This window comes from Martes martes (assembly GCF_963455335.1).
Source record: "Martes martes genome assembly, chromosome: 14".
NCBI classification, from domain to species: domain Eukaryota; kingdom Metazoa; phylum Chordata; class Mammalia; order Carnivora; family Mustelidae; genus Martes; species Martes martes.
In genome coordinates, this window is record NC_137902.1 from 27,718,933 (window position 1) to 27,739,253 (window position 20,321).

Genomic DNA, 20,321 nt, shown 5'->3' on the forward strand with positions numbered 1-20,321 from the left:
CTCATCGTGGTTAGGCATGGATTTCATGGCTCTGGTGGGCTTTCAGGGCTGAGTACTAGCATTCACAGAGGGTATGTATACAGACCAGACACTAGCTCTGTATATTTATTCATCCCTCAAAATGGGCCTAAGCCATAAATACCATTATTCCCATTTTACATAGGAGGACACTGAAACTCTGGGAAGCTAGGATTTACATCTAGGCCTAACTCCAAAATCTGCCTTCTTTCTATTATTCTATTATTCAAATTTTCTTTTATAGGTTTTGTAAAGATGTGGCTTACAGCAGTGGTCTCCAGATTTTCATATCACCAGGGAAAATGTGAATATTCACTATACTCGATTTATGCATATATATATATATATATATATATATATCCACACACACACACACACATACTTATATACTTATATGGGGAATATAAGTAATATACTTATATTACTCTACTATTAAGAATGCAGTTTCTATAATTTTATACATTAAAAAGTAAGTCTTTTTCCTACAGCTCAGAAAATTATCTTGCTCATCCCACTTTAGAGATTACTGATCAAAATGCAACTTTGCATTCTCTTGTGCATTTTTTGGTTCATCTGAGAGATTAATTAAGTTATTTAAACAGAAGTACCCTTTTTTTTTCTTTTCATGGTTTAACCTAATAAAGGTTAGTTATTGTTCTCCCTTTCTGGAGCCCCTCTGTCACTTTGTGACATCCCTTATTTTATAGTTTTTTTACATCTCTTTGTATTTCCAGTACCTTTCCTTTTGAAGAGCAGCCACTGGAGGGTTTACCAATAATCATGAAATATTCTTAGCATCTAAGCAAGCACTCAGAAAGGGCCCCTGAAAGGGGTGAACTAATGCAATAACATTCGTACTCCTGGAGTTAAGAAGAGGGGCAGTGGGCAAGGACCCTTCTCCTCAGCCAGCAAAGTAGCAGCCTCAGCATAGCAGTGGCTCCTTAGGGCAAAGAGTTCCTAATAGAGGCAATATAATTGCTTAAGAAATCTTGTATCATGCTTGTGTATGTGCGTGCATACACAATAAATATATATATAATATATATATAAAATAATTTATTTGTATATTTTACATATTTATATATTATATTGTATATTTATATATAAAGTAAATAAATTATTTATATATAAATATATAAATTATTTATATATAAAATTATTTATATATAATATATATAATATATTTATATATAATAAATTATTTATTTATTATTTAGTATTTATAAAATTATTTATTTTATATATAAGTATATAAAATCTTTTTAAAAATTCTTCTCTTTATTTTTTTATTTTATTTATTTTTTTTTTTTAAAGATTTTATTTATTTATTTGACAGAGGGAGATCACAAGTAGGCAGAGAAGCAGGCAGAGAGAGAGAGGGGAGGAAGCGGGCTCCCCACTGAGCAGAGAACCCGATGCGGGGCTCGATCCCAGGACCCTGGGATCATGACCTGAGCCGAAAGCAGAGGCTCTAACACACTGAGCCACCCAGGCGCCCCTAAAAATTCTTCTCTTTAAAAAGAAGGTGCCTGGGTGGCTCATTCAGTTAAGCATCTGCCTTCAGCTCAGGTCATGATCCCAGGGGTCTGGGATCAAGCCTCTCATTGGACTCCCTGCTCAGGGGGAGCCTGCTTCTCCCTCTCCCTCTGCCTGCAGCTCCCCTTGCTTGTGCTCTCTCTCTCTCTCTCTGTCAAATGAATAAGTAAAATCTTTTAAAAAAAAGAACTTTTCGTAAAAAAATAAATCTTGAAATTGAATCCTGAGATTCCTGTGGGCAGAGATTTTTGTCTGTTTTAGTCACTACTGTATCTCTGGCTCCTAAAACAGTGCCTGCACGTCGTTAGATGCTTAATAAAATCTGTTAAATGAACAAGTGACATTAGAAATGTCTGGATTACCAAAGTGAGCATTGGTATCTGCAATTTCAGTTCGTTATAGTTATTCTTCAGTTAATCTTAGTGCCTGGAGAGCTTTTCAGGGGTGATGAGTGGTAGGTTTTGCAGCCAACTAGATCGAAGGGACCCTTTTTGAAATGTAGGTACCCAATAAAGGAATCATAAACTTCACTTCATACCCTGTTCCATCCTGCAAGGATTGGGGGCTATAACCAAAATAAATAATACAGTTAACCCTATTGATAGTATTTCATCTCTACTTTCTTCTCCACCTCCATAATTGTATCCAAATATTGATTCGCATTTCAAAGAACTGAAGAATTACCTTTGACCTGGATCTATTAGAGTTGTGGTTTTTTGTGGGTTTTTTTGTTTGTTTTATTTTAAAGATTTTTATTATTTATTCAACAGAGAGATAAAGAGCACAAGTAGGCAGAGCGGCAGGGAGAGGAAGAAGCAGGCTCTCCACTGAGCAGGGAGCCTGATGCGGGGCTCAATCCCAGGACCCTGGGACCATGACCTTAGCAGAAGGCAGCTACTTAACCGACTGAGTCACCCAGGCGCCCCAATCTATTAGAGTTTTGTTGAAGAAATTATCTTAGACACTCCAGAGTCTAAGACACCCACTTTTGGCTCAGCCTGGGTTCAGTCACTCACTCAGAAACCCACATTTCAAACTATTGACCAAGATGATCAGGTAGGTAGAGAGCTGCCCATTCTTCGCTTTATGCTTTCCTCTTTCTTTTCTGTGTCATCTTTGGCCTGGTTTAGTAGAAAGTACAATTGTATTGCATCCTTGGCTAAAGGTACATGACTGCGCAGGTGGTATTCTGACAGTGGCCTTCAGTTTCCTCACTTGTGTATAAAGAAGAGGTTGTGCAAGATGGCTGCTAAGAACCTACTGGGCTCTAGATTCGGGTCTAATGTTCCGTCTTTCCTTCCCTTTCTTTTTTTATAGCAAAAAAAGCAGCAGCTAAGTACTCAGTTCACAAGTCAACACACAAGTCATGTATTTGCTTTTTTCTTTTCCTTTTTCCCCCTAAAGATTTATTCATTTATTTATTTATTTGAAAGAGAGAAAGAGCGGAGGGAGCAACGGGAGGAGAGAAGCAGACTCCCCATTGAGCGTGGAGCATGACTCAGGGCCCAATCTCAGGACCCTAAGATCATAACCTGAGCCAAAATCAAGAGTTGAATGTTTAACCAACTGAGCCACACAGTTACTCCCCACTTTTTTAAAAAAGAAACCTTCCTTGTGTCTCTTCATTGTTACCTAAACATACACTTTTCAAAACCTTTCCCCTTCCTTTGCCTGCCCTTTTTATGGCTCAACCACATTTGAATCCTGAAGACCTCTTTATCCTTAATCCATGATGCATCAGAGAAATGTTACATATTTAGAAATACCTGACTGAAAGAGAACTGCTCTGAAACACTGGTACAAGTGCAGACAAGGAGCTGCCTCAGGCTATAAGTAGACTGGGAGTGCGTGCGTAAATGCATCAGAATCAATACAGATTTCAACATCTTCCCTTATTGGTCTAAGCTGGTATCGGTCCGATGTATCTAGTACGGGGTTCTCAACCCTAGTTGCCTGCTAGAATCACCTGGGGGCTCATGTTAAAAATGTGAATTATGTATGTATGTAAAGAATCTGCATTTTCTTTAGGTGCCACCCATCATTCCTGATGTTCTGTGGTGCCCATTGTTGCCATCTGCATGGGAACCTCTTCAGCAGAGAATTCTACCGGTATTCTCATGTTTTGAAAGTTCCCATTTTTCTAAACAAACTCTTTCTATACCTTCTCCTTAAATCTCTTTTCTTCTAATGTCTGAAAAATCCTATTTTTAAGCCAAAGGTCATCTTGTTTTTGTTTTTGTTTTTTAATTTTTATTTTTAAACCATTCAAACATAGAAAAGTTGTAGACTAGTACAATGAGTAGTCGTATGCCTTTCCTTAGATTTGTCAGTTGTTCATTTTTGGTTGCATTTGCCTGCGTGCTTCTGAGCTCTCTCTCTGCATCCACACACATGCGTACACCCGCCACCCCCCCACCAACATGCTATTCCCTGTCCATTTGCAGAGCAGAGATGATTGACAGTCCTTGAGCCCACTGAAGGATCATGTACTGTTTGGGCTCCTGCTTCACCCTCGCCAGTGAAATGGTTAACCATAGGACTATACTTTCTGCAGGCTTAGAGAAAGGAAGTCATTTTGTCACACGCTGCGTTCTGCATTTTGGTCTCTCAAAACTAACAGGGCTTTATTTTCCAGCCCTTTGGTGACTCCCCCTTGAGGTGTCAGGTGCCTTTGTCTTCGGTCTTGGAGGTCACGAGCTGTGCCCATACTGTAGCATCCTCCACCATCTGTGTGTGAGTTTTTCTCTGGCCACACTCTCTGGTTTCTGTGAGACCTATTCTGGGCTTCCGTAGCTGCTCTGTTGAGTTGTCCTCTGCCCACACTGACCTCTAGCCCCAGGGGACATGGCAGCCTCTCGAACCAGTGTGACACACATTCTTCTGTCCTGTTAAGATCAAGGCAACCTTAGAACACATAGCCATTTGGACAGTAGCTCTGGAGCCACCGTTTGTGTCAGCTCTGCTGTTTTATCTCAGTTGCTGACCTGTTCTCAACCAGTGTTCAGCTCTTTACTTCTAACAGGCGGTTGCTGCTCTCATGACTGGCCAAACAGGTTCCTGCATGGTCACCCCACTCAGTTCCCAGGGTGTGGGCACATTTCATTTCCAGGTAGGGATCTTATGGTATCATTTGATGTGAAATCTAGCTTCTCTGAAGGGCTGTGGAAATAGCCTTGGCTGACAACTGTGAATGAAGGGAGGCTTTGAGGATTTCACATGCTTTCCCTGGGGGCTTTGCAGAGGAACCATCTTTGTCTGCAGGAGCCCAGGGTCCGTCTTTTTCTTTTGTGCAAGACACTGGCAGTGTCTCATTAGAAGCATCATTAGAATGCCAAAAGTGTTTCCCAAGAGGTATGTTTATTCTTTACGCTTCTCTGTTGGTAGGGCTGGCCCAGCGCAGCCATATAGCAGATCTGATGGGCTAGTCACATGGAAGACACACAGGGTGGAGAGGTCTGTGGGTCTTTTCTTACCTCCAGTTTGAGAGGGAAGAGGGGACAGCAACTGTTTGTGTAGGGAAACTGCTTCATAGTCAGGTATAAAAGAGTTTGGATCTTCCTCTAAGCAGAATACACTATTTTATGATAGTTAAGAGCTTGGGCTCTAAAATAAGATGGGCCAGGGCGCCTGGGTGGCTTAGTCAGTTGAACATCCGACTCTTGATTCTGGCTAAGGTCATGATCTCAGGGTCATGAGATCAAGCCCCACGTCGGGCTCCATGCTGAGTGTGGAGTCTGCTTAAGATTCTCTCTCTCACTCTCGCTCTACAAAAATAAATAAATAAAATAGGATGGGCCAGCCTTTAAACCTTGATTCTGCCACTTCCTAGCTGTCAAATAGGGATACAGTTACCAGCTGTGTATACAGAAGTTTCATAAATTCTCTCTGCCTCAGTTTCCTCAATTAAAAATGGAGTCCATAATAATACTTCATAGGGTTGTTGAATACTAAATCAGCTAATACATGTGAAGCACTTAAAACAGTGCCTGGCATATAGGAAGTATCCAATAAGTGTTAGTTGTTGTTGTCGTTTGAGTGGTAAGGATTAAGTAATCTATTTGAAATATGTATCCCTGGGTCTATGTAACCCCAGTAATGTTAATTAAGGAGGGAAAAAAAAAAAGCATGGCACACAACTCTGAGGCAGTGTTCTCCTGCCTTCTGGTATAACAAAGATGGAATCTTTTTTCAAAGAAAGGGCAGGACCAAGCAAGCAAACCTGTGTTGTGTGTCTGGTAAGTGAGGGAGACAGGCAGACTCCATCTTGGTGGGGATGCCTGCATATTGACAGAGGCTGACAGAAATGCTTCCTCTCTGCCTACTGACATGAATCTGAGTTGGTGCTGATGCTGGTTCCTCCTCTTTGTAGGTTTTACAAGCTGATCTGGGGGAGCTTTGGCAATGAGCTTCCGGAAGGCTCCGGGATCATTGCAGGCGGCGGGGACAATGGCCTGCTTACTCTATACAATGTGACCCACATCCTTTCTTCGGGGAAGGAGCCTGTGATTGCCCAGAGACAGAAGCACACGGGACCTGTCAGAGCCCTTGACTTTAATCCTTTCCAGGTACTGCATTTCATTTGGTCCGACATGGCCAAGCCATGGAGCCACAGATCTGAGTGGAAGCATTCACTTGTGACCTTTAGTCTGTAATTCTGAGCCCTTCTCACACTGTTATGGGGGAGGTTTTGGAAGCCCCAAATGTGGGGTTTTTTTCCCCTTTCCTGTTTTTACCTTTTCCTGGGATGGTATATCTCCAAAGGCCTTTTCTTCATACAGGCCAACCTCCTGGCCTCGGGGGCCAGTGATTCTGAAATCTTTATTTGGGATTTGAATAACCTCAATGTGCCAATGACCCCAGGATCCAAGTCACAGGTAAGGAGGCTCCCAGGGCTGCTGATTAGAGTGTGCCTCTGATTTGCCCAGGAAAGTCTTGAATTCTTGAGGCACCCAGAGCCCAGGAGACTTTGGACTTCACCACTGGAGGGCAGTAAAGCGCCACAGACTAACCTGTTACCAGCCAACCCATAGCAGGGTTGGAGGGGGAGGGCTGTGTGGTGGTTTGTGGTCATTAACTGTCCTAGGCTTTCTGGAACAAAGATGAAGAAAGGCAGTAAAAGACATTGAGAAAAGGAGTGAGAATACTATTTATCAGAGTAGAACTTAGGCAGAGTAGAGTAAGACCCTGGGTTCTGGAGTGGGGCCAGATATATCCTTGTCCTTTTGTGGGGTGGGTCAGCTTTGCCTCTATATCTGGTTCTCCCATGCGGTTGGGCATCTTGTGTATGTCTGTCTCTGAGTATACCTACCTGTCAGTCTGTAACTGGGCCCGTCTTTTTGCTTCCTGGCTCTTCTCTGTCTTGTGCTTACAGTATCATGAGGTAAGTTAAGTATAAATGTGATAGCACCTTGTGCCCTAAAAATAGCAATGGCTTGTCTCTCTGCCTCATTCTTCCTGGATGTCTTACATGTCTTTATTATCCTCCCTTCCTCCTTCTCTACCACTCTCTTTGTCATAGATAAGAGGGCTGATTTAAATCTTGACTCTATCCTCTCAGGAGCACCTTGGGATAGGAGTAAATTCCAAGTCTGCCTGCCATTCTCTCAGCTTCTACACCAGTCCCCTAAAGGATCCTCTCTGGAAAATTCAGCTCCCACTCCCTGACACTGTTTGGGTTTGGGAAGCCCCATCTCGACTCTTGGGCTTTCTGCGGGGGGGGTTGGGAGCAGTGGAAGAGCAAATGGCTCTCTGTCCGAGGGATGACAAGTTGTCCCCTCCCCCCTTCCCACTTCCTGCCTCAGCAGCCTCCAGAAGACATCAAGGCACTCGCTTGGAACCGGCAGGTTCAACACATTCTGTCTTCTGCTCACCCCAGCGGCAAGGCGGTTGTGTGGGATCTCAGGAAGAATGAACCTATCATCAGAGTCAGCGATCACAGCAGCAGGGTGAGTCGTGAAGGCAGAATACAGGCTCGGGCTCTGGCTTCTTTCTTGTGCCTACACTTCAGAGCTGCTCTTCCCCGGGCCAGTGTTCTGCTCCCAGCTGTTGCACTTGCAGGTTCAGACTCTTAGCAGATTTCCAGTTGAGAGTGAATGCTTACGAAAGCTAAACAGAGCTGACCCAAAGGCTAATGTTCCTTACTTACTCATGGTCATCACTTATCACTTAGAAGAGACATAAAACCCACCCTCAGAGGTCCTATTCCAACTAGGCGGAAAAGGTTCATAACCAGAAGTTTCAGGTTACGTCACCTGTTGCGGTCTGCTTTGTTCGCAGATGCACAGCTCAGGCCTGGCCTGGCACCCAGACATAGCCACCCAGTTGGTGCTGTGTTCAGAAGATGATCGTTTCCCAGTGATTCAGCTGTGGGATTTGCGCTTTGCCTCCTCGCCCCTGAAGGTGCTGGAGAGCCACAGCAGGTAAAGTCTCAGACTCTGTCTACATCCTTGGTGGATGGTGGGGCATAACTGACCTGGGTAGGAGGCAGTGAATGGCTCACTTTAGTTACCAGTCATCTTCCCTGTCTCAGAGTAATTCCCAGTGAACACACAGTCTCTGAGTCCTAGCTCTAACTCCAATAAAGAGGAGCTCCTTGAGATCCTGAGGTCATGGAAAAGAACCTGAGATTCCATTTAACTTCCAGAAAGGGAGTGTAGATGGGATCATGAGAAATATTTGGAGACAATGTTTAGTGCCACTGGGAGAATCCCCAGGCTCTGATTCAAGGATAATGATCTTTCTTTAAGTGGTGAGGTTGCTTCATCCAAGACCTCCTTAAGAGAACTCCTGTCTATCCTCTGAACAGGCTTTCCCCTGAAGCTGTAGCTCTTGGGCCCATAGCAGAAAAAGCAGCCCCACACTGTCCTTTCTTATTAAAGGGCTGTATTGCCTTTATACCTTCTTGGGGACTTTGAAGAGTTGAGTACTCACTACCCTTCTTTTTAAAACAAGCACCCATAGGGTTGAGTGCGTGCCTGATTCATTCTGTTCATAGTCCCTACTCTGCAGTCAGGGGAAAGAAGTGGACCTTTCTGCAGCGACCTATGGGAGACAGAGTAATAGAGTGTGTAGTGCACAGGCTGTGGGATTTGACTTGGGTTCTGGCTGTGTTACTGCCAAAGATTCCTCAATTTTTCACAGCCTCATTTTCCTCGTTTGTAAAATGAAATCAGACTGCTCATTTTACAAGGGTGAAATTTATCCAAGATATATATAAGGTACCCTACTGAGAGTAGGCATTCGACAAATGTTAGCTGCTCTTTCCTTTTTAGGGGGATCTTATCCATGTCATGGAGCCAGGCTGACGCTGAGCTTTTGCTCAGTAGTGCCAAGGACAACCAGATCTTGTGCTGGAACCTGGGGAGCAGTGAGGTAGGCTGGCCGTTCTGTGGGCATGCTGGGAGGGGAAATAAGCTATGTTCTGGGTTACCTTCCTTTTAGTCAGGGTTTCCCTAATGGTGGGGTTCCCTCACAGGTAGTATATAAGCTACCCACACAGAGCAGCTGGTGCTTTGATGTGCAGTGGTGCCCCCGGGACCCTCCAGTGTTCTCTGCTGCCTCCTTCGACGGCTGGATCAGTTTGTACTCCGTGATGGGTAGGAGCTGGGAGGTCCAGCAGGTGAGACAGGCTGACAAGGTTTGAAAGGCTTGGTGGAGAATGCTGGATGGAATGCTGTCTCTATGTGGGGGGAGAGAAAAGGACAAATGGCCTGGGAGGAAATGGGGACTATTGGAGACTGGGAGGCCAGGGCCCTGGGTTGGGAGGGCTGCACTTTTGGTGTAGTGCCCATCTTCCTGGGAGGGTGTCGTTCCTGCTACGATACAAAAGAGACCTTCATGTTGACTCTTGCTCTTGGATGTTCCCTGTAGTATTTTGGGGACCCTGGATCTCCATGCCGGGACCATTATTTTGGAAATATGAACTGTCTCATCTCCTTTTCCCCTGTAGATCCATTCTGTGTCTATATTCTACTATAGCCCATGGATGCAGTAGGCTTTCCAAGAGCTTCCTGCATGGGAGTCCTACCCTTACTACCAGTTCCCTAGAATATGGGAGTCCAGCCTTTGTCCAGATTGGGTATCTCAAGGATTCCTCCCAGAGTAGAGTTTATAGGTGCAGCACCATGTGGGGTTGGTGATACAGGTGTCCTTTTGCCCTCAGATCTCTTCTTCTTTCAGCAAAGGCCAGCCTCTCCCACCATTGCAGGTACCGGAGCAAGTGACCCAAGCATCGTTGATACCTCCTCTAAAGAAACCCCCCAAATGGCTGAGAAGGCCAGCAGGTGTTTCATTTGCTGTAAGTGTAGTGTATGGGGGTGGGGGTGCACGGTTGTGCATGTGCGTGTATGTTTGTGAAGCCTCGCGTATGCCTAACATGTAACTGTGTTCTATGGGACATTTATTCCCACGGCCTGTGCCTCCAATCAGGGCCCATTTTCGGGCTCAAGCAGAGTCACTATTGCTCTCTCCTCTATCCCTTCACCTTGCTTACTGTGCCAGTGCAGTCTAAAAAGTATTGGTTGCTGTAGGCTGTTTGGTTATAAAGAACTGCCTGAGGTTCCATCTGATTTTTCTCTAACCCCTACATGTCTGGACTGATACTCAGTGCAGACATGTAAGGATGAGAAACACAAAGCAGGAAAGAAAAAAAATTGTAAGTCCATCCTGTCACTCCTCTGCTCAAAACCTTTGACCTCTATTTCGTTATGAACTCAAGGCCAAATGTACACAGGGCCCCGCTTACCTTTCCAGGTTTTTTTTTAAGATTTTATTTATTTATTTGATAGAGAGAGATCACAAGTAGGCAGAGAGGCAGAGAGAGAGGGGGAAGCAGGCTCCCCGCTGAGCAGAGAGCCCGATGCGGGGCTCGATCCCAGGACACCGAGATTATGACCTGAGCCGAAGGCAGAGGCTTAACCCACTGAGCCACCCAGGCGCCCCACCTTTCCAGTTTTTATTCCCAACTTTTTCTTATGTGTTCCCTAGGTTCCAGTTCCATATGACTCCTTTCTGTTCTACAGATAACTCAACTTTGCTGCTTCTGCCTGTAACTTCCCTTCAGCTTCCCTCCTGAGCCACTGAATCCTACTGTGGTCTTTTATGGTCCCTTGCTTAAATACCACCACCTCCACAATGCCTGTCTTTAAACCCTTGTCAAACTTCGCTTCAAAGATTTCTACTCCTCTAACGATACATTGTAACTGTACTGAGGTTATTTATATACGTGTGTGGAGACCCTACTAAGTCAGAGACTCCTTGACGGTGGGGACCACATTTTGTTCATTTTTATCCCTAAAGCAAATGCTTCTCAAACTTTAATGCACATACAGATCACTTGGGGATCTTATTAAAATTCAGATTCTGGTTCCTTCAGTCTAGGATAGGGCCCAAGATTCTGATTTTCCAACAAGTTCCCGGGTGATGTCCTTGCCGGTGGTCTGAGGAGTGGCAGGCCCCAAAAGTTCTTAATCCAGTGCTTTAAATATTAGGTTTCAGGGCACCTGGGTGGCTCAGTTGTTAAGCATCTGCCTTCAGCTCAGGTCTTGGTCCCAGGGTCCTTGGATCAAGCCCCACATCAGGCTCCCTGCTCAGCAGGAAGCCCCCTTCTCCCTCTCCCTCTGTCTACCACTCCCCTTGCTTGTGTTCCCTCTCTCGCTGTCTCTCTCTGTCAAGTAAATAAATAAAATCTTTAAAATATATATATAAATAAATAAATTTAGGTTTGAATTGAAAACAGATGTATCAAAGAAGTGGTTCTTGTATTTAGACCCACCAGTTTTATTGTGGAGGTAAGGCTGCCATACTCAGGAGCCAGGGAGGTGAAGAATTCTGATGTTGAGAGAGGTACATTCTCTTGTTTGTTTGTTGTTTGTTTCAGGAGGTAATTCTCTGTTTAATTTTTTGAGGAATCACCATACCATTTTCCACAGAAGCTGCACAGTATTTCCAACAGCAATGCCTGAGAGTTTCATTTTCTCTACATCAGCCCTAATCGTTATTTTCTGCCTTTTTTCGTTGAAGTGTAATTGACACACAATGTGACATTCGGTTTCAGGTGTACAACATAGCGATTTGACAAGTCTGTACATTAGGCAGTGCTCACCACACATGTGGCTACCAGCTGTCAGCCTACAGCGCTATTACCGTACTGTTGCCTGTATTCTCTATGCTGTTCCTTTCATTCCTATGGCGTATACATTCCATAACTAGAAGCCTCTACCTTCCACTCTTCCTCACCCATTTTGCCCATCCTCCTACTCCCCACCCCTCTGGCAACCACCAGTTTGTTCTCTATTTATGGGTCTGTCTAGAGAGGTCTGCATTCCTTTTTTTTTTTTTTTTTTTAAAGATTTATTTATTTATTTATTTGAAAGAGAGAATGCCCATGGATGGGTTGGGGGAGACGGGCAGAGAGAGGAGAGAGAGAAAATCTCAGGCAGACTTCCTGCCAAGTGCAGAGTGCAACACAAAGCTCGATCCCAGGATCCTGAGATCACCACCTGAGCTGAAATCCAAAGTCAGACCGTCAACAGACTGAGCCACCCAGGCGCCCGAGGCCTGCATTCTTGTTACAGCTCTGTCACTTATCAGCTGGTGACCTTGGGCAGATTGCTTAACTCAGGACTATCTGTAAAACAGGCATAGTGATACCTGGTCAGCTTATGTTAGTGAATTGACATGAACCTCAAATAAGAATATACATAAGCACTTTGTAAGACTAGCAAATATTAACAGATCAAAAGTTAAGTTTGTTTTGTTTAGTGCTAATCTGTAGTGTAGGTTCGTGCTGTAGGAATCCAGTGAAGAATTCCAACTCGGCAAGTTCATTAAGGAGGAGGTCTCCGGAAGGGAAATAGTGAAAGGTTGGGGAGTAAGCAGTAGCTGTCAACCATGGCTGCAACCTGAAGACCTTTCAGATATACTGATGCCTAATCCCGGGGCCCTCCCCCGCCCCCACCTCCCAGATTTGGACTCTATTGTCCAGAGTACAGCCTGATGACTCGGGATAGCTGTGGTGTTGTGTTAATGTGCGGCTGCGGTGGAAACCTGCTGGAGTCAAGGGACTTTACTAAGCTCTGCTTGGTGACAGATGCTTTAGGTAGGGTGCCTGTTTTGGTGAGAAGGACCCTCAGATAGGGCTGTTTTTGTGGGTGAAGGCTCAGAAGCAGGAATGGACTGGGCACTTTGGGGATGTGGAGTGATCACATAAATAAGCAGGGAGACAGAGGCTAGAGAGTCTGGCCCTGACTTTGGGGGATTTTGTATACCATGGGCAGAGAAGTTTAAGCTTTCTTCTGTGGCCTTGTGAAACCATAACACATTCCTAAGCAGCTGTAGGTATAGGGTGATGGTCTGAGGCTTGGACTGGAGGAGGAAAACCCAGAGGCTAGCAGCCTATTCTAATAACCGAGGTGTGCTAGCCCTGGGAATGTGACAGAAGGGCCCTGTGTGAGAAACACTGCACAAGAAGAGGTAAGACTGCTGTTCCGTGGCTGTGGCTGTGTGGATATAAAGATTGTGATAATGCCAAGGCGTTTAGTCCAGGTGACTGGGAGAATAGTGCTATTAGCACACCTGAGAAGATGAACTATGTGCTGGAGTTTGAAGCTGATGGGGCTAAAAATGCAGAGGTGGTTTTGGTATGGGGGTGCATTTGCTACTCCTTTCCTGATCCTGTTCAAACCCCAGGAGTTCTTATTGTTGGTTTTCTATCCTAGGGTCAACCAGTTAAATAGCCTTCCCTGTAATGTAGACTTGGTGTTAATTTTTAGCCTGAATATATGACCTTTACCCGTGTTTTTTCTCACCAGTTTGGGGGGAAGCTGGTTACCTTTGGCCTCCCCAGCACCCCTGCCCACCAGGTGCCACAGCCTTGCCTCCGCCTAGTCTTTGTCAGTCAAGTCATCGTAGAATCCGAATTCCTGAGGCGCTCAGCTAAGCTGCAGGAGGCCCTGGAATCAGGAAATCTCCTGAATTATTGTGAGGACAAGATTGAACAAACATCGCTGCAAAGTGAAAAGATGCTCTGGCAATTCCTGAAGGTAAGGAGCGTGAAGGTTGGCTGCTCTGAAGTGTTTCCCCAAAGCTGGAAACTCTAAGACATGGACAACCACACTGTGACCTAGATTACAGAAGCCCTGACCTCTCAGGCTTTTTCCTACACCACACCACCCTCTGGACACAGACTCTTCACCTTTTACCAGTGGCTCAGAGACCTTTTGCAGCTAAGGAAGCTGAGAGGTACAAGTGATATTTGCCTTTTTTGCTTCTATTGCTGATGTCCTAGATACTTTATCAAAGCCAAGGTGAAGGCTTTTATGCCATGCCAAAGGGCAGATAGGGTGATGGGAAGAGAGAAGAGAAGGGAAGGGAAGGAAAGACGATTGGCTGGAAGGGGGACATCATCATGAGAAGGCTTTGAGCTTGTTTCAGGTAACCCAAGGCAAGTTATTGTGATGGGACTCAGGGCTTAAGTCCCCATTTATTTTGGAGGCATGGATCAAGTTCCAGTGCTAATGAAATTTCAAGTTGTGCATGACATCAGAAGGAGTGCTCCACCTATTAAGAGAATTGAGCAGATGGGAGGAGAGAACTAAAGGGAGAAAGAGAACCTACTGGACAGACAGTGAGAAGATTATTCAAAGCTTTGGGATCATAGTGAACAATGCAAAAGGACAGAGCCTGTCCCTGGGGATCTAAGAAAGACTTGGGGTCAGTGCTTCAGACATAGTAGAACTTCATGAACATAGACACCAGGAATCTGGGAAGGAGACAAGATTTGAGAAAGATCATCAACTGCTGAGTGAAGCTAGAAAAAGGTGTGGGAAGAAAAGAATAAGAAATGATGCTTTTGTTGTAAGCAGAACACTACTGCTCCAGGAATGGTGGAATGAGAAAGAGAATAGAGGTCACCATCAGGAGTTGAGCCTTTATCCTTCTGAACAAAAGAGGCAGCAGTACCTAAGGACAGAGGGGAGTCTGGTCGAAAAACTCCCCAAGAGCTGTCCATCATGATGGTCCTGAAGCTGAATGTGGTTGAACATTTCCAAAGGATGAGTATGGGAGAAGGCGGGAGCCCTGAGAGACTGTGAGAAAGGAGTAGTCAGAATTCATGGTTCTGTGTAGGGCAAATGAAGGGCCCAGCTCCCTAACCCAGATTAGGGTAAGGCTTCAGGAAGGCTTGGCCCCCAGTATCTGGGACACTGAGTGGGTAAGCTGACTTGGTTTATTGTATCTGGGCAGCTTCCACCATGAACTATGTTTTCACCTGGATATTTTAGACTCACAAGACTCTGTAGGTTCTCTTGGCATCAGTCTACCCAGAAGGATGTGGGACAGGAGCCACAGCTTGTCGGCCGGGCAGTGGGAGGTGGCGCTCTTCTGTGGGGGTTCTTGGAGCAGCCCATGCAGCAGTTCAGAGTCCTCCTCACCTCCCCAGAAGACAGCTTAGGTGCAAGGAGATGAGATGCACACAAGGCAGGCATGTAGGTGGCCCCCAACGGAGAAGCCTCATGCCCACAAGAGCCAATGTTTCTTGTACCCACTTCAAAAATGTTTCTAGAGTCCCTGCAAGAGATCTGTTGAGTTACAAAAGTCCTTGCAATGAGGGCAGCCTGGGACGTGGTGCCCACAGAGGCTATTTATTGTTTGTATAGTTCCAGTTCAATTAGCAATAATCGTGCCTCGGATAAACCTCATTGGCTACGATACTGCCACTGCGCAAAGCTTGTATAGTTCCAGTTCAGGTGCAATTTATCCATTGCAAGCAGTGTTGCCTGGAAACATAGCTGACATTTGACTCTTACCAGGTAACCAGGCTAATAGATCTAGTAAGTCAACAGAAGATCTAGTTCTCATGTAGAAGTGGGCGAGGGTTTTGTTAACACCCATGCCTCTAGCCCAGCAGGATCAAATCTGGGGAGAAAAAGGGGAGAGATGGTGTTGGCCTCAGTAGGGCCCTTCTGGTAGCACGAAGAACTCTATTAGAGGTAACACTGGCACAGATGTTCGACTTATGCAAGAGAGGGTCATTCACGTTGATTTAATGGAGACTTTTGTGTTCTGTGGTTCCTTAGGTGACCTTAGAGGAAGACTCCAGAATGAAATTTCTGAAACTATTAGGATACAGTAAAGATGAGCTTCAGAAGAAGGTAAGCTGCTTTCACATCAAAAGCACATACTTGAAGCAGAGAAGAAGAGAAGGCCTTCAGTGGCAACTGTCTCAGTGACCTCTTTCTGGGCTTCACTAATGCATGTATAAACTTTTTACCTCCTGGAGGTAGGCTTCTCCCAGGTAAATAGATCAGGATCTTAGAGAGTCCAGTCAGTGTGGTGTGAAGGTGGGAAGGAAACATTAGATGTTTGACCTTGTGCTGGGAGGAGGGTACTCACAGGTCTCTCCTTGCAGGTCGCCACATGTTTGAAGAGTGACGTGGGGCTGGGTGAGAGCCCTCAATCCAAGGGAGACGATGTCCACAGTAACAGACAGCAGGCCTTCTGCAGCCAGGTGTGGTGGGAGCCCAGAAAGCTGGACCTGGGGTAGCACAGGAGACCTGCCTTTAGGGCATCTGCCCCTCTCTGGCTCTTTGTTTTGCTCTCATAAAGTGCTTGGCTTCTGTAGATGTCTTCAGACTCCTCTTTTCTTGGAACCACAGTGAGACACAGAGTACATAAACTTTTGGGCTGGGAGCGGAGCTCTGTTTTAACTATGGACTAGAGCCCTTCCTAGACCTTATCTGGTTATTCTTTAGCGTATCATTACGGGCCAGATAGTGAAGCTCCCAGAGAGAGCTACTAAGCCAGCTCTCTATCTGTTTTCAGTTTATTTCCAAAATAGCCACCTCCATCCTTTCTTGCACAGACCTCCAAACACATCACAGAGGAAGCCTCTGCCTCCTCATCCTTCTTTGATGAGCTGGTCCCTCAGAATATGACTCCATGGGAGATCCCCATCACAGAAGGTACTCTGATCCTGAGGGAGAGAAACGCTCTGTGTGGGAGTAGGTGGGCTCAGAGTTCTTGGACTTGAGAACATCTCCTTCTTTGTCCCCTGCCTCCTGCCTCCCTCCCACCATCACAAGTGCTGGGTGGTTTTGTTACTGATTAGAGCCCTCCTTGGATTTTTATGTATGCGTCTTTGCTGTGGAAGGCCTTCTAGCAAGATATTTTCTCTCCTACTATTTTCTTAAAAGACTGTGACCCTGTTCTTGCTGAGCAAGCACACGTTGTCCCTCTGGTATTGTCATGTGAGGCCCTCCCTCATGTCGAGCCCTGTCCTTAGAGTCCTGGGCCTGGTACTCAGGGACAGTGCGCTACATTGTGTTGCTGAGGAATGAAACTTGGGAGTTTTATTTGGGGCAAGGGAGATACAGAGATAGAAGGGGTGTACTGTGGGTCCTGTAGGGGACCAGAGGCTAGGGTCTGAGGGCAGGCTGACATGGAGGGGATGCCTCCGCTTGCAGACACAGATGGACTCCTGAGCCAGGCTCTCCTGCTTGGAGCACTGCGCCCTGCTGTGGAGCTGTGTCTGAAGGAAGAGCGCTTTGCTGATGCCATCATCCTGGCCCAGGCTGGAGGCGCAGATCTGCTAAGGCAAACACAGGAGTGCTACTGGGCCAAGAAGAAAACCAGAATCTCTTCGGTAACTGCCCACTGTGCAGGAGAGGAGGGGAGGGGATTACTTGGACTTTGTCAGGTGGATGCCTACACCTTGGTGTTTAGAAGCTCTGCCAGGCTTTCCCTCTCCCCGCTCCAACCAGCCCTCCCTCACCTGCAACCCCTAGTCAGTGGTCTAACAGGAAGCCTGCTCACTAGTGGCCTTTCTTAGCATGTCCCTGTGTGTGACTCTGACTGCCTGTGCTGGATGGATGGCTGATGACCTCCTTCCCTCTCTGCCCATTATAGCTGCTAGCCTGTGTTGTACGGAAGAATTGGGAGGATATGGTGCATGCCTGTAGCCTGCAGAACTGGAAAGAGGCACTGGCCTTACTACTGACATACTCTGGGCCAGAGAAATTCCCTGAGCTCTGTGGTAGGTAGCCCTAGGTTTCAGACGGAGTGGTGTGACTCTGGCATGCAGTTAACAGACACAATTGAGGGAGGAGGCAGAGGAGCAGCCTGAGCTCTGGGAGGCCAGGCCATGTTGTCAAGGCCAAGCTCTGGGTCAGCTGTGAGGCTAGGACTACAGTGGTGATCACATATTGTCCTGTTTTACTTTTTCTCATTACATCTCTGTGCAAGAGCTCTGCCCTTCACTCTAGAGCAGAACTGGCCTCAGTATTGTCCAAAGCCATTGTGGTTACTTGTCCCACAGCTCATGGTCCTCTGCCTATTTTCAAATAGGAGAATGAGAAGAAGCACGGGAAAGCTATGCCATTAAAGAACTTTCCATCTCTCCGCAGACATGCTGGGCACTCGCATGGAGCAGGAGGGTGGTGGAGCACTAACTTCTGAAGCCAGACTCTGTTATGTGTGCTCAGGGAGTGTGGAGCTGCTGGTGGAGTGTTGGGGAAAGTGCCACCAGGCTTCGTACCCCCTGGCTCTGCAGGTACTCTTTGTGTGCGGGGCCCTGGTCACTCCACACCAGGCTCATTGGAGAGGCTGTTGATGGGGATGTGCAGGGGCATCAGAGGCGAGGCTTCCGGGTCCCCGGGCTGTGACCAGTCTATTAGGAAGTAGGAAAGGGCCTTCAGTGTCTGGGACCTCTTCCCAGGGATGAGCTAGCACCTTCCTCTCTCCTTCTCAGTCAGGGGAGACTGAGCAAGAGCTGCTTAGGCATTAACCTTCACAATTTTTTCCCACTTTAGGTTTGGTTTTACAAGTTTATTCTCTGTTTGAATAATTGTGAGCCTGAGCGTATCAGCTGCTATGAAAAGTTATGTGTATTTAAGTTGTAAAAGATACTCCACAGGTAACTAGAGAAAACTCACAGGAAGACAAAGCCGCAGATGAAACGGTAGTGTAACAGAACCTGAAGTTGATGATGTACTAGCAGGGTAAAGGGTAAAGAAAGCAAAAAAAAGAGGCAGAGATGTAGGAGAGTCAAAGAGCCAGATGGACTCAGTTGGAGCAATGCTAACAGCTTGGGAGGTGAGACCAAGTGGCTCTTCTCTAACTGTCACATCTTCTACAAATCATCACCTTCTGCTTGTACCTGGCCATGGCCAGATACCCTCAGACCTATAGTGGGAAGTCCCTGGGTGAACTGCCTATACTGAGAGAGCAGGATGTGCTTGGAAGAGACCTGACTGCCTTTATCCCTGTTCCTGTAGGACCTGATGGAGAAGGTGATGGTCCTTAATAGGAGCTTGGAGCTACTGCGGGGTCCTGATGGGGTGAGCTCAGGCCCTGCCACAACCTTCAGGGTCACTCAGTATGCCAGCCTCCTGGCAGCCCAGGGCAGCCTGGCCACTGCCATGAGCTACCTACCCAGGGGCTGTACTCAGGTGAGTGGGACCATGGAGAGAGAGCAAGCCATTTCAGTCATGTAAACTGGCTGAGCACATCCATGTTCCAGGCACTCCGCAGATGCTGAAATTCTACAATAAATGAGATCTAGTCCCTCAGGAAGCTCACCGTCCCTTGGGGGAAATCAGATGTCAGTAACTTACAGTGTTGTAACAGAAGCTTATACTAGGTGCTGTGAGACTCCAGGAAAGGGGCTGGTTTTGCATAGAGTAGTCATCAAGGAAGGCTTTCCAGTGGTTAAAAGTTGAGCTGGACCTTCACAGAGAAGCAGCTTCCCTGCAGATGTAGGGCATTCTAGGTAGAAGGAACAGCAAGGAGGGAGGCTCAGCAGGGTTTAGGACCTTTGAGTCATCTAAGGTGGCTGAAATGTAGAGGGTCAACTGAAGTTTGAATGCTATATGGGGCCAGGCTTATAAGAAAGGATGTTTACTCATTTTAATTTTAATTAACACAGTTTTTCATTATTATAACTTTTGTAGCCACCAGTTCAGCAGCTGAGAGACCGTCTTTTTCACGCCCAGGGTTCTGGTGTCTTGGGCCAACAGTGTCCTCCTTTCCCCTTCCCTCGGGTTGTTGTGGGAGCTACCCCCCGCTCTAAAGAAACATCCTCTTACAGATTGGGATTCCAGCCTTCTCACCAGGTAAGGCCTGGTTTGGTTTGTTCACTCATTTGCTCATTCATTCAAAAATACTTATTCAATGTCTGCCAGGTACCAAACATCGTTCTAGGCACTTGGAATAGATTAGTGAACAAAAATGATGAAAATTCCCAACTTTGTAGAATGTAGATTCAGTTATTTTTCTAATAACTGCTTGTCAAACAACTGCTAGGTTCTTAGAACAGAAATGTGGCCAAACCATGATTCATGCCCTTCATTAGCTCATAGTCTCATGGAAAGACAGATATGTAATAGATAAGTACAGTAAAATTCCTAAATGCCATGATTGGGGTATGATATGGTACCATGGGATCACACAGAAAAAAACAACTTAGTCTTTGGGGGAGCAGGAGAAGCTTAGGACGTATTTTAGAATGAGTATGATGTTTGAGCTGAGTATTGAAAATTAAGTTATTTAGGCAAAGGAAGGAATAGGTAAAGGCTGTTTCAAGCAGTGGGAACAGCATGTAAAAAAGCACTGAAGGGAGTGTAAATAAAGCCCACTTGAGGAACTACTGATATTTCAGTGGGGCTGCAAAACAGGTGTTTGTTGTAGGGGAGTGAGATTAGATGAAGCTGGAGTAAGAGGTGGGAGATAGAGCAGGAAGGACCTGGAATGCTGTGCTGAAGACCTTGGACTTG

At 46.0% G+C, this 20,321-nt stretch overlaps 1 protein-coding gene across 1 annotated transcript in view; it reads left to right on the plus strand.

Annotated features, from left to right (window-relative positions):
• SEC31B (SEC31 homolog B, COPII coat complex component) overlaps window positions 1-20,321 on the plus strand; it is a 29,947-nt gene that overhangs the window by 3,710 nt on the left and 5,916 nt on the right. The window contains exons 4-19 of the mRNA XM_080823255.1: window positions 5,924-6,119; window positions 6,333-6,428; window positions 7,359-7,499; window positions 7,831-7,973; window positions 8,826-8,925; window positions 9,029-9,172; window positions 9,716-9,850; window positions 13,365-13,595; window positions 15,630-15,704; window positions 15,962-16,060; window positions 16,415-16,514; window positions 17,016-17,194; window positions 17,458-17,584; window positions 17,955-18,100; window positions 18,825-18,998; window positions 19,500-19,661. Coding sequence (XP_080679381.1) covers window positions 5,924-6,119; window positions 6,333-6,428; window positions 7,359-7,499; window positions 7,831-7,973; window positions 8,826-8,925; window positions 9,029-9,172; window positions 9,716-9,850; window positions 13,365-13,595; window positions 15,630-15,704; window positions 15,962-16,060; window positions 16,415-16,514; window positions 17,016-17,194; window positions 17,458-17,584; window positions 17,955-18,100; window positions 18,825-18,998; window positions 19,500-19,661 — 2,248 coding nt within the window. The remainder of the gene's footprint in view (window positions 1-5,923; window positions 6,120-6,332; window positions 6,429-7,358; window positions 7,500-7,830; window positions 7,974-8,825; window positions 8,926-9,028; window positions 9,173-9,715; window positions 9,851-13,364; window positions 13,596-15,629; window positions 15,705-15,961; window positions 16,061-16,414; window positions 16,515-17,015; window positions 17,195-17,457; window positions 17,585-17,954; window positions 18,101-18,824; window positions 18,999-19,499; window positions 19,662-20,321) is intronic.